An 18,211-nucleotide genomic window follows, 5' to 3' on the forward strand; every position below is an offset into this window, starting at 1 on the left:
AAAAAAAGGAAAGTGAATACATTTTATGTAATAAAGTTGACAAACAGCAAAAACAGCCATTTAAATTATTTGAATTAACTTTAATGTATTTTTCATTTAAACATATTGGCACTATATAATAAAATGTAGATTTTGGTTCAGTAGCACTTTAACTGGGTGCTAGGGTTTGCACTCTCCTTGAATAATTTAAGGTTCAATTTCATCCTAAAACAAAATGTGGATTGTTTACCTTTATTCATTAAATAAGCTTGTGTGGTGAAGGATGATGAAGACCCCCAACTCTACAGACTACTACAAATACTCCAAATAGGTTGAGGTATTGTTTTAATTTAAAAAAAATGTTCTTCTGACATACAAAGTAGTAAATAGATAGATAGATAGATAGATACTTTATTAATGCCCCCCTTCAACATATAACTGCCTATATACATAAGGACATAAACTGTATCGTGTTCTGAAATTGGGGGCCTTCTTAAATTTCTAAGGACAAAAAAAAAATAAACTAGTTTATTATGAAGAAACCTTATTTATGGGACATCCATACTCGAGTGATCCACATACCAATATTAGTGATATACACTTGATAGATTTGCTGCTGGGTTGTTTCATACTGCTGTCTTATTGTTTTTAAACTGTAATAATTCACTTTCCGTCTGTTCTCTGCATTGGTGGTAGCACTGGGCCTGCTTTGGAGTGACTGCAATATCACATAATGAATAAAAGATCCACGTTTAGATACCCAAGGTCAGAAAAAAAGTTCTTCCCCTTCCTGTCCTGGGGACATAAAAACTGCAACCCTGGGAAGGTGGAGCTGCCATGAGTGGAGGAGAAAAAGGCTTAGACAAGCGATTACCTACTACTGATCAGCTGATTAAGTTTAAGATCATTTCAGGTCTTTAGAGCCCGTGTTTTTTTTTTTAAACTGTTGCTGTTACTGGTTTTTATTTTTGAGTTGAAAAGTTAAATACGGGGCTACCATGGTGGTCTTCCACATTGTCATGTTGTCTCGCCTTGTTCCTGGCTTCCAGTTCCAGTATATACATTGTAGATGCCACACGGGCTGGACGGGCATCACAGCCAGAAGAGGGGATGGTTCCTTACCTGGATGGGAGGCTCCTAACAGGTAAATAGGCATCCCAGTCAGGGAGAAGAACAGGATCAGACCTCAAAGAAAGTATCAAAAGGGATAGATGAACAACCCACTGGAAAAGAAAGACGTCGCTTGGGTTTTTTTTTTCTCCCCCACCATGCTAGATGGCAGCAGTCCCAGATATCGGTACCCAGTTGGAAGTCAGCAGGTATGTTGGGAAATGCAGTCTGGCAGAGCAGCCCTGCTGGGGTCACTGGGTGCCGCAAGAGGGTGCTTAAGGCAGACACACTCCCGACTGTAATGGACTTCTGTATGATCCGGAAGTACTTCCATCGGGCAGTGGAAATACTCCCAGGTCCTTAAAAAAAGGGGCAGCACTCCCTTACTCAGGCAAGTCAGAGTTGGGAGGACGTGGAGCAACACTCATTTGGAGGAGGACAGTGTGATGGTGGTGGTGGTGGTGACAGAAAGGTATTGTGGAAAGAGAAAACTTGTGTCTTTGTGCTTTTGCAACTTTGTGGAAGAGGTGGTTTAATAAACCTTATACACACACACACACACACAGATATACACTCACACACACTACTACTATATATAAATACCAGTAATGATGCACTGTAGGATAACGTGCAGTGAATACACTTGACTTGAGCATTCATAGTTTTCATACTCTTTCTCTGTACGTTTAGCATTCGTTTGCTCAGAAGGTGGTAGAGATGAGAACAGCACCCATACGCATGCGCCACATGGCCGCCCTGCTGGCCACTACTGAGAGTTTATTTTACAATAAAATAAAATAAAAATAAAAAGAGGAATAACCTTGGAGGTCAATAATCACCCAAAAGTGGATAGTAGACGTCACGTGACATAAGTGTACCAAAATTCAGGTCAATAGTTCAAACGGTTTGCGAGCTACAGGTGATTTAAAATCCTGGACAGACAAACAGACAGCCATGGTAGCATATTATATAAGAAGATTTATATGTGTATATATTATGTGATGTTTTTCTATACATGTTTCAATATTGTGTTATGTTTATGTCACACGTCTGTTTTCACCCTATACTAAAACGATTACTTTACACTTAATAAGGATACACTGAACTTGTAAGTTGAAACTGGCAAAATAATTTTTTGAAGAAAAAAACATAAACACAGTAATCTTTAAAGGGTGTTTTACAAAAGCAACTTGCCAATATGTTGGATATGCCTATTGTTACTTGTTAAAGTTGACAGAGACTAAGTTTGGACTTTGAACTTTATCCTGTACATAGTAACTGAAGGCACACAAAAAAAGTAGCATTAAATTTGGGAAAGCCTACCTTTCCGACGGATTTAATCTCTTTGTCTTTAATATCAGATGCATTTAACATTGGGGCCCCACTCCACGATGACCCTACGATCCACCAACGGCCCACTTGGTCAGCAGTCAGTAGGCTGTCAAGTGTTACTCGCAAACAAACATCACTTCCACTTGCATTATTGTGAATCTGTTTTAAAAAAACAAAAAAAAAAAAAAAAACCAACAAGGATTAATGTATTTCTTAGACATTTTTGTAAAATATGCAATAAATAGATTAAAAAATATGTACTGTGAAAAAAGTACTTAAGAGTAAAATATTACACTCCTAATAAACAAAGGCTGTAGTGCCCTCTGCTGTTCGCACTTGGTATTTTAAGGAGTTTTAATAGAAAACTGAAATTACATTGAATTATTAGTTCTTTGACAATGGGGATGAAAAAATGGTCATTCTGATGGTAAAACTCAACAAGGAAGTTCAGAATCTTGCAGAAAATTAAATAACAATATCTGGTACTACAAATCTTTCATCACTTTTATATTGTTTTTTTCTTTTTGATTAAAATGAAATTCATCCACAATTAAAAAGTTATTTCAAATTACTGTCTTTTTACAAAGTAATATTTATACTACATGATTTAGCTTATTATCTAAAGTGTTATTGTGAGGCAAGTGCTATATTTTCAAATATAACTGCTGGTTTGTGACACATCTTTACAGAAATAACAGGCAATTAAAGCTGCATTAAAAAAAATTAATAAAACATTAAAAAGAACGTGTATATTGTGCAACTCACTTAAGGTAACAAAGAAAGGAAACATCAAATTACAAAATATAAACAGTATATAGTAAAGTCAATATTAAAAAAATAATAATTTTGCTTTAACTCAGTGGAGTTGACAAACTAGAGCTTGCAGGCCAACTGTAGCCCGCGAATTTTTTTTTCTTGGACTGCGGTGTTGTTTTTTCTCCTCACCTTTCTTCACAATAGCAAAACATCGCTTACTGCAATTTATGTATAATTCTTTGTTTCATTCGTTGGATGTCAATATCACCGTAAAACACAACTTACACTTGAACGGTATACGGCTCACCTAGTGAATACAGGTCTAGTGCACACAGCTAGACTTCCATGATGTCAAAAAAAAAAAGACAGATCGATGCAGAGGATTGGAAATATAAAGAGAAACAGTCAGAAAAATACTTAGTGATGCCTGCAGAGAAAACAATATTTGCCTGGTATGCCAAGAAACTATTGCAGTAATTAATGAAAACAACAAGAAAAGGCATTAAAAGACAACGCATTAAGCAAAGCTATCAGAGTACACAGGAAACAAATAGAGGGAAAAACTCAACCAACTAAAAAAAATTACTTTCATCACAACAAACCCTACATAGAAGAAAACATGAAAAAATGGGGTGGCAGGCTGAGCTGGATATCAAGTATGACATCTTGTTGCTGCAGCTGGTAAGCCATTCACTGAAGAGGAGTTTATTAAGCAGTGTATGCAAGAGAATGTGAAGGAGGTGTACCCAGAGAAATGGTACTCGCTCCAGTCGACAACTTTTTCATCAAGAACAGTTAGCAGACATATGGAAGAAATGCCAGGTGATCACTTGCAGCACCTAAAAAGCTCAACAGCACAGAGATGTGTTAAATTATTCCATTGCACTTGATGAGAGTACTTACATAGTGGACATATTTGGTGGTGTTTTTATGAAGTACAGATAAATCGTTCAGCATCACTCAGGAACTAGCTACTGTGATGGGCAGCCACATCCATTACCTGGCCGGGACACCAGTTAGTTGGAAGGGCCAAGGAGGAGAGTATCGGCAGGGCACTACCTTCCCCAGAGATGCTAGAGGGCAGCCTCTCCTGGCAGATGTGGCACCATGGATTCCTGCAGGGCTCGCTGGGAGTTGGAGTTTGGTGCAACCCTGTTTGGTTCCATAGAGGGAACTAGCATTACTCGGGAAGGTAGTGTGCCTATACTCTCTACCCCAGTCCTTCCATCCAGCTGCCGTCTCAGCCAGGTAATGGCCGTGGCCACCCGTCACACTACCTTTCATAGTTTGAAAGGTAATGTAACTGGAGAAGAACTGTTCCTGTGTGTGTGTAAAACACTTGAGCAGTTTGATTTCAAATTGGAGAACCTAAAATAGGTTACACCCAATGACACTAAAAACATGGCGGGAAAGAAAACTGGCACAATGAGCAGAATATTAAAAAGAAATTCTTGGTCTTGAAGATGTAATAAGAGCTAACAAATCTATTGTAAATTTCTTTCTTTCACAAGCACCAAATTCCAGACATTTTTTTTTTTCGGGAGGTGGAGTAACTTGACCCCAACTCACTGTACAATGGTGTACCATATCATACCAAACAGATGTGGCTGAGAAGAGGCTATTATTAAGGACACTTTTTGAACTCCACTCCGAACTCCGAATGTTCATGACAGAAAAAGGAAAACCTGCCAAAGAGATATCGGATTCTGCATGGCTTTGGAAGTTGTCCTTTTACACTAATCTTACCTAGCATGTCAATGAGTTACATTCCAAACTACTCCGGGGAACTGGAAAAGTAATGTGTGATATGTATAGCAGTGTCAAGGCATTTGAGACGTGTCTGCCAGTATTCAAAGAACACATGTCATAGGGAAAACTGGATCATCTCCCAGTCTGGGCAGAATTCTTAAAGAAGCCCATTACATGTGTTGTGCAAAAGATTACATTGTTGTAGGAGATTTACTCAGACATTTCAGTGAACGTGCAGATGACATTAGGCATTTCAAAATCTTTTGGGCCTTACTGTTATTTCAACACTATTTGCTCATCAGTTGGAGCTCACTGATATGCAAAGTAACAGTGCTTTGAAAGACAAATACAACAAATATGATCCTATTACATTTTATAAGGAATTTTCTTTCAACAGTTTTACTACTCTGAAAACAATGGCACATGGTTTTATTACCATGTATGGAAGCACAAACACCTGTGAACAGGCATTCTCATGGATGAGAACTACAATTTCAAGGTTGAGATCCAAGCTCTTGGGGTATTGGGATCCAGACAGAGACCACAGGGTAAGTAACCCCCTGTTGGTCTCTCCAAAATCTCTTAAAGCAGCAACCTAAACTTTTCCTATATGGTTTCCCATTCAAGTACTGGTGAGGCCTGATCATGCTAAGCTTCAGGTGGATTACCTGTTGTGAAATGCAAGTGTTATGGCTGCTGGCTAATAAAAGATTGAAACAGTGCTGGTAAAGTGTGTTCCACATGCTGTTTCAGTTACCTATCTTGATGAGACCCTCGCTTCCCAGCTCTCACTGTGGTCACTTCTTATACATGAACTTTTTACCTGTCATGGAATCTCTCAAAAACAAAACTAGTTTGGAAACGATTAATAAAAAAAAAAAAGTTATTGTAGAAGATATTTTGCCACAACAGTACTAGTGACAATTATATGTGAATGGAAGATGGTGATTACCAATGTCCTCTGTAACTTCCGCAGTCTATCCACTGGCTCTGGATCATAGCCTGGAATTTTCCTCATGTCATTGTTCTTCAGCGCAAGCAGTGTCTCCAGCATAAAGCGCACCTGTGGAAAGCAGAGCAGGGTGGCATTGTTGGCAAAGCTCTGTGGGAGGTAAACACTCAAGAAAATCTGTAAGTACCTTAATGAAAGGCTATTAGATGCAGTTTGTTCATATTTATAACTAACAATGAGGCTTTTTGCCTCAAAAAGCAAATGTATCAGTTTGTACACACTTTTTTCTTCAGTGTTTCTTAAAATATAAAGAATAATTTTACAAGTAAATGTTTCTAGCTGGTGTCCCAGTTCTTTTTTTTTTTTACCAAAATACAATACACACTCTCGCATGAAAACACAGGCAATAGATTAAGTTTTAAAATATCTGATTTCTCTTGTCTTACATGGATACCTTCATGTGTCTCAGTCTCTCTGTTGAGTCAGTCTCTGGCATATCGAGGCAATTTGCTCAACTCTTTTCCACTTTCTGACTACCATCAATTGTTGAAGGGCCCAATTACTTCCTGTGAAAACATCATTCGTATTTTGGCAAAAAACTTCCCATCTTTAAAAGTGACTCTGAGCATTCCCCTTACGCCTTTCCTCTGTATCCTCATGAGTCTCAAACTCTCTTGCCTAACACTTCCCTTCTTGATTGTGTTTGAGCGAGCAGCAACCAAAGCGAAACTAATCAATCAGACCAAAGCCAAACTGACCAATCAGATCACTCTGAGGAACCCGGACACCCACAGTAGCGTTGTACTAAAAAGTGTAAGATATAGGTATATAGACATATGTGTATCTTGAAAGAAAAAAAAAGTAAAATTAATGCTTTAAATCTACAGTTCTTTTCTTCAGTTCTTATATCTTATTTTAATTATAATAACAATTCCTTTAACATGCATCTATCTATTTATTTACTGAAAACCATAAATCTATATGCTGGAACAGGCTCAATCTCCCTGGGAACCTCCACAACATACTACTCCTAAAATTATAACTTTAACTCTAGCAAAATTCTAAAAAGACACAGTAACATATGAATTATAAATGCCACAAGATCATTAAAAGGACTTCCCTATTGAGTAACGTTCCATGTTTAACATGCAAACTTTCTAATTCTACCTTTATTTCTATTCCTAAAATGTATATGGCTGGGCTGCTTCTTAATTTTCAGTGCAGTGGTACCAGTATAGGTTTTAGTTTAGACTAAGCTGGTTAAGAAAATGAATGGATGGATAACATTTGGAAAAGGAAAAAAAAAAAAACATCTTCACCTTAATATGGACCATTTTATTACAGCAAACAAGTTTTTAAAGTAATCACTGCTACTTCACTCTGACCTTTTAATAAGGCTACTTGCATCGGAAAACAGTGGAAAAACAAAAACATACTCTAAATAAAGTGAAAAATATCAACGATTGATGTATTTTCTACATAGTCAAAGCAAATAAAAATGTACAGTAAATGCAGGATGAGATGTTCCTTAGATAAAAATTAAATACATGTTCCAACTTCCACCTTCTTCAAAGACAATATCTGCTTGCAAAATATTGTTTTAACTTGTTCTAATTTATAAGAATGTTTTTTACTTTAGCTAGTAAGGAAACCACAAGAGTGATTTGTGCTGTTTTTTGTAAGCAGACATTCCCTAATCTTTGCCAATAACCCACTAAATGCTGACTTTTCGTTTGCACTCTAACACCTATTGCTACATTATGAGATTAAATATGTTTCTTATTTAGTTAAAAAACTAAACCTTCATGAATTGGTTAAAGTACACAATGTGATGGCATACCTTAAGAAAGCGCTTCCCAATTGCATTCCGTGTTATCAATTATCAAAACCCAAAAGCGGACAGTAGAGGTCACATAGTATATGTGTACCAAATTTCAGGTCAGTGGGTCAAACAGTTTGTGAGCTATAGGTGATTTAAAATCCTGGACAGACAAACGAACAGCCACGGTAGCGTATTATATATAAAGATATATATAAAGATATATGGAAGAGAAGGTCTGTGATACGGTTTGCATATTTGCAGCTGGAGATCCACAAAGGGAGAAAAAATGAATCACGTATCATAGAGCTTTCAAAAACATTCATTAATCGGAGTTTACACAGAAGACACCAAAAAACTCAGCAAACAATTGAATTGAATCAGAACCCCCACCCCACCTGGCACTCACTCCTTTATCACCACAAGGTGTTTGAAGGTACAGCACGCATCCTGGCCAAGTCAGGCGTCAGAATAGCACACAAACCCACGAACAATCTGCGCACGGTCCTGTTTAATGCTAAAAACAAGAAATCGATAGCAGAAACACGGAACGCAGTTTATAGCATTCCATGCAGTTCTTGCTCAGCGGTATACATAGGACAAACTTCAAAAAGAATCGCAACACGTATACAGGAACATCGCAACGCTGCCAGAAGAAAGGACTCACTTTCATTGATCTACACGCATACTAAATCAACAGGACATACATTTAACTGGGACAATGTACAAGTAAAAATTAAGGCCAGTACTAAAAGTGCCAGAGAGCTGGCCGAATCTTGGCTATCAAATGAGAACGCCATCAACAGACACTTGGACATAAATCCAGCATATGCAAACTTAAGAAGAACATGTTCATAATAAATAAACTGTACACCCAATACACCCCCCAACTCCACGTAATGTTTTGCTATATATTGCCTTTGATTCTTGTAAGTCTAAGCATTATTCTCTGATGAAGACCCCTGGCAGGGGTTGAAAGCTCAGGAATAAAAACTACTTTATGATACGTGATTCATTTTTTCTCCCTTTGTGGATCTTCAGCTGCAAAAAAAGATATATATATATATATATATATATATATATATATATGTATGTGTTTTTTTAAATTCCTACCTGGAGTCATCATCAGAAAATGACTTATAGGAACCCAAGGCAATATATAGCAAATAAGGAAGGCACGATAGGTGGATGGAAGTGGGAGGGATTGATGAGGTGGGGTTTGGAGGGTGTTGGTCATAAAGTCTTATTTATTATTTGCATGTTCTTCTTTCAAGCCTGCATATGCTGGGTTCATGTCCAAATTTCTGTTAATGCCATTTTCATTGGATAGCCATGTTTCAGCCAGATCTCTGGCACTTTTGTTATTGACCTTGAATTTTGACTTGCACCGAGTCCCATTTAAATGCGTGTCCGGTCAAACTTGTATGTGTGTAAATCAGAGACTGCGGGTCCTTTCTTCTGTCTACATTGAGACATACAAATTCGACTGGACACACATTTAAATGGCCATCAGTTACATAAGATTTTGATAAAAATAAATGCTAATTTTCACAAAGAAGGTTTTAGTGCAATTTTCTAGCAATTATGCGACTTAAAGTCACATCTTTTGCAATATTTTCCCAAACCCACCTATGATATATTTTGGGTTCGAAATCAATTTATAATTATAACTAAGCCAGTCTGCCTCACTGCAAATGACTATGAAAGCCTATTTGACTGAACTAGTGACTCTGATTTGAAACAGAAGTAAGAGGAACTCCCATTAAATAATTTTTGGGGTAGCTTAATAGAACTCCCCAATGTGTCAAAATGAGCAATTCAAGTATTATTGCCTTTTACCAGAACTTATTTGTGTGAGAGTGGATTTTAGTATCATGCTGCAACAAAAAGAATGTTTAGGAATAGACTTAATGCTACTCCAGATAAAATGATTAAAAACTGTACCTGACATTAAAAGAATCTGTGATTCTAACATGCAGAAATACCGATATCATTAAAAAATGGCTTTTGCTTCTTTTCAAAAATATAATGGATTGTTTTTGTATATTACATATTAAAATGTTAAGTACAAATGCAATTTTTAGCTTGTTCTTATAAATTCTAAGAATGTTTTGATTTCTCTTAAATAAACACTGGAGCATCTGTTATGTATTTTTTAACGCAAATAACCATCATTACAAGTATTCCATAATTAAATTACAAATTGAAAAGTGTTTCATAAGAAAAAAAGTTAGGGAAACGCTGCCTTAGGATATGATTAGAGCATTACCATGAATGAGAAGAAGAAACATTTCCTGTTATATTGATTTAAATTAAAGTTGTCAATGTCAAACTGAGTTTCAACAATTCTTCTGTCACTGTATTTTAACATATATATTACTGCCTGAACAATTAAAAAGACAGGTTATGAGCAAAATCACTTTTCTTGGAATGTTACATATTAGCTACAAGACTGTGTTACATAATACAATAAGAATTCATACCCTTGGCTGTTCTTGCATTCTGGGTGCCAAACTTCCTGCTTTGCACTGGATTTCAGAAATTACCTCCTTAAGGGCTAATGGATCATCTTTCCTCAATGAAAATCCAACATTTTTTAGCAAGAACAAAATCAGTTCTATATCCTTCTCTGTGAAAGTCTTCAGAAGTTTCTTAAGAATGTCAAACATTAACACACAGTGCACAATATTAAAATTGTACATATGTGCTATCATGGCAAGAAGATTGTCACTTTCTTTTCCTTCACTGGAACTCAGATGAAAAACATCAAATTTGCGGACAATAGTTTCTAAAAAATGTGCACCAACCTAAAAAAGAACAATATTCAATAAAAGTCACACAGTTTCCAGCAAAATAAAAAATAACATAACTATCTTTTAAGACAGGTTTTTATGTCAAACATTTTTTAATAAATAAATTCATGCACTGGGCATGGACAATAATTTAAAAGTTTTTTTTTTTTTTGTTTTTTTTTTTTTAAGAAAATGCATAAATCTTCTAAGCTGGAAATGAAAGAATATAAAAATAAATACAACAAGCCATTATATAATATATCTAAACTGCATGGTCTGCTCCTCTTCATCAATAACAATTATGCAGATTTAGCTACCACAAACAATTTTTTCAAAATGCATGTTACATTCCTTGTATATTGATTGAAGTTAAAGTTGGAAGTCATATTCCTGCAGACAATGATGTTTTATATTATTGTGCTTGATGAGGAAATCCATCCTATTTTGAAATCTTTTAATAACTGAATATAGATTTAAGGTACTGAATCTCAGCAGTCTCCACAGTAAAATTGTAAAAACTTAGTACACCATCTAATCTTAGCGCTTGGTGATTCCTTTTGAGATCAGAGCTTATGTTTGTATTTGAGCTGTTAAACAATAATTGAGACTAGAATATTTAAGATTCTATTATTAAAATTCAGACATTTTCACACATGTACATTGAAAATTAATTCTGGAAGAACAAGTCAGGGGTGTCAAACTTAACAGCCTGGGTGACCAGTGTTGTTACAGGTTTTCTTTTCAGTCACTTTCTTATTTAAAAACTAATTACTGATGAGAAGGAAACATGGTTCTTTTGTCTTAATTTAAACTGACTTTGTTTTTAAGATTCTGAGGCCTTAAATTATTTCATTTTTACTAAGTTGGTTACTATTATGAAAAGTGGCAGGAATGAGAACCTGCAGCATTCCAGGATTTGCAGAGGTGTCAAAACTCAGTAAGTTACTATTTATTAAACTTTAATACAGAAGCAAAACTTGTTGTTCAATTCTCATATCCTGAGTTCAATATCAATTGATCATGTGAAAAAAAAAATCATATAATGCACTTTTTCTTTTTGTGTTTCTTAACTTTTTTCCTTTTGCTCATGGAACTATGAAGCCTCTCATTTCTGGTTCATGTGTGATCAAGAGCACATTGGCTAATTAGGACAGAAATAAGAATTTAGTCAAAAGTGACAAGTAGTTTCAGGTGAAGTTTCTTCTACAACAGTGCAAATGTTAGCAGCATGCCATTTATTAGAATACAGAAAGAAAGGATTTTCCAAAGCATCTGCCAACACAAATATATTTCATCCTTATTCTCTCATAAAACATCAAAAAAACATTATTCACAATAAATATTACAACAATTCAGTACTGTATCAAGTTCCCATCTCCGATGTATTAAAAAACTAAAAAGAAATTGTTGGAGAGTATTACATATAAATAAAGTACCTTCTTTATAAACTACATCAGGCAAAATAAATGTTAACTGAATGAATTCATTTACCTCCATTCCAACAGTGTGATGAAGAATACTTATAAGTAGTACATGCTCCATCAGCAAACGGGCAGGCATCAAACTAGGAATTACACAGCTCACCAACAGAACATCTGTTAGCGTGTCATTCATGTCTTTTCGACTGTGTGCCATGTAAAGCTCCTCAAATTGACTGCTGATAGAAACAATATTGGCTTCGCTCAATCTACAGAAACAATGAAAGAAATATTTACAGTAATATTACAACAAAAACTCATACACAATTAGTGTAGGTGTTCAATAAAAAAGTAAGCAAAAATGACCACTTTTTGTCAGTGCCAGTTTGGCTGATAAAAACTGATTTCTGAGGCAGTGGTGGAAACACAAACACTGCAATTTTTTTTTGTATTACCCAATTATAAATTGATCCATGATATCTATGAAAATGATAAACAGGCAATCTTAAGAAACACATGAAACCACAATGGTGTCTCAATGCTGGGCAAAGTCATTTAACCAACTCAAGTTGCCATTCAAGAAAATTGTTCTCAAGAATTACCAACACAGTTCTGGAAAATTTGAGTGGTTTAACAATCAAAATACTACACATTTAAAAATTATTCCCAACTCTTGAAACAGGTTGCCAGTAAAACTTAACTTTTGTGTTGGATATGTTATTGCTGTTGCCTTTCTATAGTAAAGCTGCTTATGAATTACCTGTTTATCAGACCTTTCACACTTCTCTTAAGTCTATCAAGCTCTTCTCTTCTTTTAGAATCAACTGTCTCAGCTGACCTCTGCAGATGAGGAGGAATGTATTTTTCAGTTGTGCCTTCCTGTCCTGAATTCTTTGGACAAAACAGCAACAAAATATCCTAATGAAGTTATTATTTTCTCCTCTATTGCAGAGTATTCATACAGTACTAGAACATTAGTAAGGTAGCAGATATATTATGTTAAAACTAAATGATTACATAAATATACACATACACAAGTGCTTCATAAGAAATAACTTCCTAAAATAATTGAAATACCTATTAAATGGAATACCATAAGCAACAATTGTAGTTTAACACTTTTTAAATTCAAATATAAACAATATATCCCATTTGAACAGGTGTGTCCAAAATGTTGTATTGAACTATATATGGATTTAAATTTGATACTCAATTTTCAAGAAAAACTGGAAAAATGGGGGTGTTCTAGAACAGGGGTAGGCAACTTTGGTCCTGGAGTGCCACAGTATGTGCAGGTTTTTGTTCCAACCCAGTTCCTTAACGAGAACTCAATTATTGCTGATGAAGCACATATTGCTTAAGTGACATTTTAATGCTTCATTTTAGTGGTCTCGCTTGTTAAGGTTCCCCAACCTTAATTGCTTATTTCAATCTTAAACTGCTGCATTCAGTGTTTTAATTGCTCCTTATTAGCAATAAGATGTAAAAGACAAAGCAGCCAGCAGTTCCCCAGCTAGCTTTTTTCCAATTACATCTGTGTGTGTTCATCATGCACGGTTTGATTTAATAAAACACTTAATAGAAAAATGTGACAGACTGAAAATGATCTGTTTTAGGCTTCAAATCATTTGGATGATATCCTTGGAAAGGAAAAAAATCTACGATATAAAAGCCTTACATTGCACAGACTAACAAGCCATAAAATTAAATAAGGTCTGAGATTGGCAATGATTGGTTTCTAATTAAGCAATTGGGTTGGAATGAAAACCTGTAGCCACTGCGGCTCACCAGGACCGACATTGCCTACCCCTGTTTTACATCTTATTGCTAATAAGGAGCAATTAAAACACTGAATGCAGCAGTTTAAGATTGAAATAAGCAATTAAGGTTGGAGAACCTTAACAAGCGAGACCACTAAAATGAAGCATTAAAATGTCACTTAAGCAATATGTGCTTCATCAGCAATAATTGAGTTCTCGTTAAGGAACTGGGTTGGAACAAAAACCTGCACATACTGTGGCACTCCAGGACCGACGTTGCCTACCCCTGTTCTAGAACATTTATATGCATGCACACACATACATACATACATACATACATACATAGACTGATTTTTATTTTTGCCCCCAGGCAAAAATTTGGCTTTTTACGCAAGCTCTTTAAATAAGTAAATAACTAAATTGTTTATATATATATATATATATATATATATACACACATACATACACACATACATACATACATACACACACATATATATACGCATACATACATACACACACACATATATATGCATACATACATACATATACACACACATATATACATTGTGAAAAACCAGCCTGGACACAGACAGACACTGAGACAACCAAGTCCCAAAACATACACGTTTATTTTGTTCCTTCTTCCTGCACAACACACACAGTGCACAAACCCCAATAAACTCAGCTCAGTCCTTTTACTTCTCTTCTTCTTTTCTTATTCTTCTGCGGCCTCCACGTATCTCCTCAAAAGCTCCATCCTTTTCCTCCTGACTGCGGCTCCCTGAATGGAGTGAGGCAGCCCCTTTTATGTTGCACCCAGATGTGCTCCAGGTGCGCCCTGATGAACTTCCAGCAGCACTTCCTGGTATGGCAAAAGTGCTGCATGGGCACCTAGAGGCACTCCAGGTGCATTTGGTTCCTCTGCACTTCCTGGTGTCATGGAAATGCTGCATTCCAGGGCTCCGGTACTGCCCAGGCATCCCCTGGCGGTGGCCATGGACCCCAACAGGGCAGAGCTTCCAAGCTCCAAATCTGTGGCCCTGATGTAATCCAGGGACACTGCCCTCTTGTGCCCCAGGGAAGATCTTGCCCCTCTCCCGGTCCTTCCCTTCTCCAGGCATCCCGGTGGAGCAAGGTCCCTGGTCGTCTGCCGCAACATACATACATACACAGTATACATACATACATATACACACACATATACACATATATACATACATACATACACATACATACATATATATATATATACATATACATATTCACGGCATTCGTAGTCTGTGTCACAATCTGATTGTATGGGTGGTTACCTACCAGGTAACGCTTGTGGTTGGCCAGCAATCTGCTAACATCCGCCACGGTGCCCTCAGTTTGTGAGGAACAGATCATAGAATGGTTGAAATAGTTTACTGTCAAATAAATGCAAAGAGTACACGACACGTGTTTCGCCCTCATTCTGGGCTCATCAGGTGTACACACTCCACTGCACTCCCTTTCGGGAATCGAACCTCGGATGTCAGCGCCAGAGGCGATGCCCCTAACGTTGCGCCACGGCGTGTGGTTCGTTTATTTGACAGCATGTAGATCGGGGTAATTACATTCACGGCATTCGTAGTCTGTGTCACAATCTGATTGTATGGGTGGTTACCTACCAGGTAACGCTTGTGGTTGGCCAGCAATCTGCTAACATCCGCCACGGTGCCCTCAGTTTGTGAGGAGCAGATCATAGAATGGTTGAAATAGTTTACTGTCAAATAAATGGAGTGTGTACACCTGATGAGCCCAGAATGAGGGCGAAACACGTGTCGTGTACTCTTTGCATTTATTTGACAGTAAACTATTTCAAACATATACATATATACATACAAAGATATTCACATACACATTATATATATATATATATATATATATATATATATATATATATATATATATATATATATATATACATATACATAATGACAACAATAAAACTAAACAAATAAGTAAATAATATCTGCAATAAATAAATAAAAACAAAAAATTATATACAGTTTTTTACATTTACATATATACACACACACACACAGCAGTTCATGTCCAGTGAATAGCCGGAAATGGTAAAAAGATAAATGATAAATTACCAGAAGTTAAAAAAGAAAAAGTTTAAGCTACCAAAAACTGAAGAATAATGTCATTTTTTTATACAAACGTTCCTTAGAAAAGACCTAAGTAACAGGTTAACAATGTACCGCTTTTCTGCAGCAATAAATGTTAATTAAGTCTTGAAGGTTGATGCAAACAATTCCTACAGGTATCCAGACATTTGTGGATTACTTATAAATCCTCTGTCTGTATAACTGCAGAGCTGGAATAAATTATGTTACTACACTCTCTAAAAGGTTTAGCAATATTTTGTTAATACTGCACTGTAGGTTGCTACCATAATGGAGAGGAAAAAGGTAATTAAAAGGAAGACAGAAATGTAAGCATTTCCTTTAGAGAAATTGTAAAGGAAGCTAAGGTGCCAGTGAGTACAGTTTCCTACAAGAACTTGGAAATTGGAGAAAAATACAACAGGATCTGGTCTGGAAGATTCAAACCACAAAAGAATCAGAAAACATATCATACCTGCCTGTTTTTGGACTGTGGGAGGAAATCAGTGCAACCAAAGGAACCCCACGAGAACATGTGAAGAATATGTAAACTCCACGCAGGGTGCACCCGAGACGCTAACCCCCGTCTTGTTGCGAGGCAGCAGTGCTACCCCTGTGCTATTGTGACACCAAAAAGAACTGAACCACGCTAGTCTGAGTAGCATTTTCGGAGTCCATGCCTATTTTTATTCTAAAAATCTGTCACCTACCATTTCGATATCTTCACTTTCTCCTTGGGCACTGGGAAAGCCCTTGCTTTCTTCCTGTTCACATGTTGTCGTTAGAATGTTCTGCTCTTCTACTGATGGAGCTGAATCTTCCTGCTTAAATTCTTCCCATCCGTCAACATCAGATTCCCCCGTCTCCTCATTCTCTGACAGTTCTGAATCTTCAGGGTCAGATTTCATTTCCGATTCCTCAGACTCTTTCTGGTCATAGCCGTCACCCACAAGTTCATTCAGTGTCCCACCGATCGCCTCAGTTTCCTCATCGCTCTCGTACAGCCCCGAACCGGCAGCCCCCGGTTCTAGGATCCCCAAGACGTAGTCCAGACCATCTGCCACAAAAGACTGGGGCAGACTCTTTTTGTTCTTGCGCTTGTTCAGTCTTAGCTGTTTTTCCAGCCTTTTAATTTCCCTGTCCTCTTCAGCATTAGCTTCCAGGAGCGCCAGCCTCCTCGTTTCGAGTAATCGCCCTCCACTTTTCTTCTTCGTCTTCAGCTGCTCATCCCTCTTACTACTCTCCAATTTCGTGCTTTTCTTCTGACCCTTCTCTACCGCTTTACCTTTAACTTTGCTGCGAATCAACTCGGATGATGTCGGAATGCTCTTTTCCACCTCATTGAATTCTTTTCGTTGTGGCGATCTCGCCTTTCCTCGCTTTTTCAACTCCGTCTCCACCGCTTTAATGCTTCCCGTGCGCTTACCTTCGCAGTAAGTTTTCCTTTTTATCTTTTTTGCTTTTCTTTTCTCTCGTCTTAACTCTTTCCTGCTTTTCTTCTTGACACTGAACATGGAGATTCCCTTGAAAGTTTTCTCCTCATCCCCGACACCTCCAGATTTTCCTTCTTTTCTTACAAACTCCTCCACTGACTCGGTAAGCTTTCGCAGAACATCAACATGTTTCTTTCCCTTCCGATTGTGCTGAAATTTTCTTTTCATGGCAGCCCCGATCTTCACGTAACAACGCAGAAGAAAAATTCCAGTTTGTACATAAGTAAAACATTCACTACAGATTTCACCAGTGCCTAAAAGCATGCAGCTCGAAGGGCGCGGCCATGTTTGTAACAACAGGAAATAAGAAACTTTGAAGCTCCGCCCTTTCCGCTATGTGGTATTAACCTCTAACTGTACTCTCTTCTTTCATTCATTCATTCATATGATTATTCGGTGTGTTACTGCCATCTATAGGGCAGTTGGAAACATTGTAAACGAATACCCTTTCTAGCAGTATGTTTCTGCCTTTAACAGTTCTTTTGGTTTTAAATTTAAAAACGGAGATGGTTTTAAATTCTTTCGTTTTAAATAAAAACTTATCAGAGCCGAGTTATGCCGCACAAACAAATTAGAATTAAAATAATATAAAACCAAAACCCATGCCCTTGAACTACTTAAACGGGTGAGAAAATGGAAGAATCAAAGTCCAACTTTCGGCACAGAAACGGGAGATACTATTGTATTTATATTTTCATTTCCTGTAATACAATGAGTGCAGATATACCCAATTGAAAAAGTGGTTAGTGAGAATGGAAGGCAAAAATCAGCAAGATAAAAGCAACTCTATCCTGTATGGGCTTGACTATAACTAAATGGTCCCTATATCTATCACATGGAAGATTTACATTTTTGCCAGCAGATCATCTTTTTCCATATCTTCCTGTCCTCTGCACCTTGCTCTGTTACACTC

The 18,211-nt window shown here is 36.9% G+C and overlaps 1 protein-coding gene across 1 annotated transcript in view; it reads right to left on the reverse strand.

Annotated features, from left to right (window-relative positions):
• nom1 (nucleolar protein with MIF4G domain 1) overlaps positions 1–17,601 on the reverse strand; it is a 29,733-nt gene extending 12,132 nt beyond the window's left edge. The window contains exons 1-6 of the mRNA XM_028791382.2: positions 16,516–17,601; positions 12,668–12,798; positions 11,981–12,176; positions 10,181–10,504; positions 5,879–5,989; positions 2,413–2,580 (exon numbers count right to left, since the gene is read on the reverse strand). Of these exons, the coding sequence (XP_028647215.2) occupies positions 2,413–2,580; positions 5,879–5,989; positions 10,181–10,504; positions 11,981–12,176; positions 12,668–12,798; positions 16,516–17,562 (1,977 nt within the window). The 5' untranslated portion in view covers positions 17,563–17,601. The remainder of the gene's footprint in view (positions 1–2,412; positions 2,581–5,878; positions 5,990–10,180; positions 10,505–11,980; positions 12,177–12,667; positions 12,799–16,515) is intronic.
• Between the last annotated feature and the right edge of the window lie 610 nt (positions 17,602–18,211).

Source organism: Erpetoichthys calabaricus, chromosome 6 (assembly GCF_900747795.2).
Source record: "Erpetoichthys calabaricus chromosome 6, fErpCal1.3, whole genome shotgun sequence".
NCBI classification, from domain to species: Eukaryota; Metazoa; Chordata; class Cladistia; order Polypteriformes; family Polypteridae; genus Erpetoichthys; species Erpetoichthys calabaricus.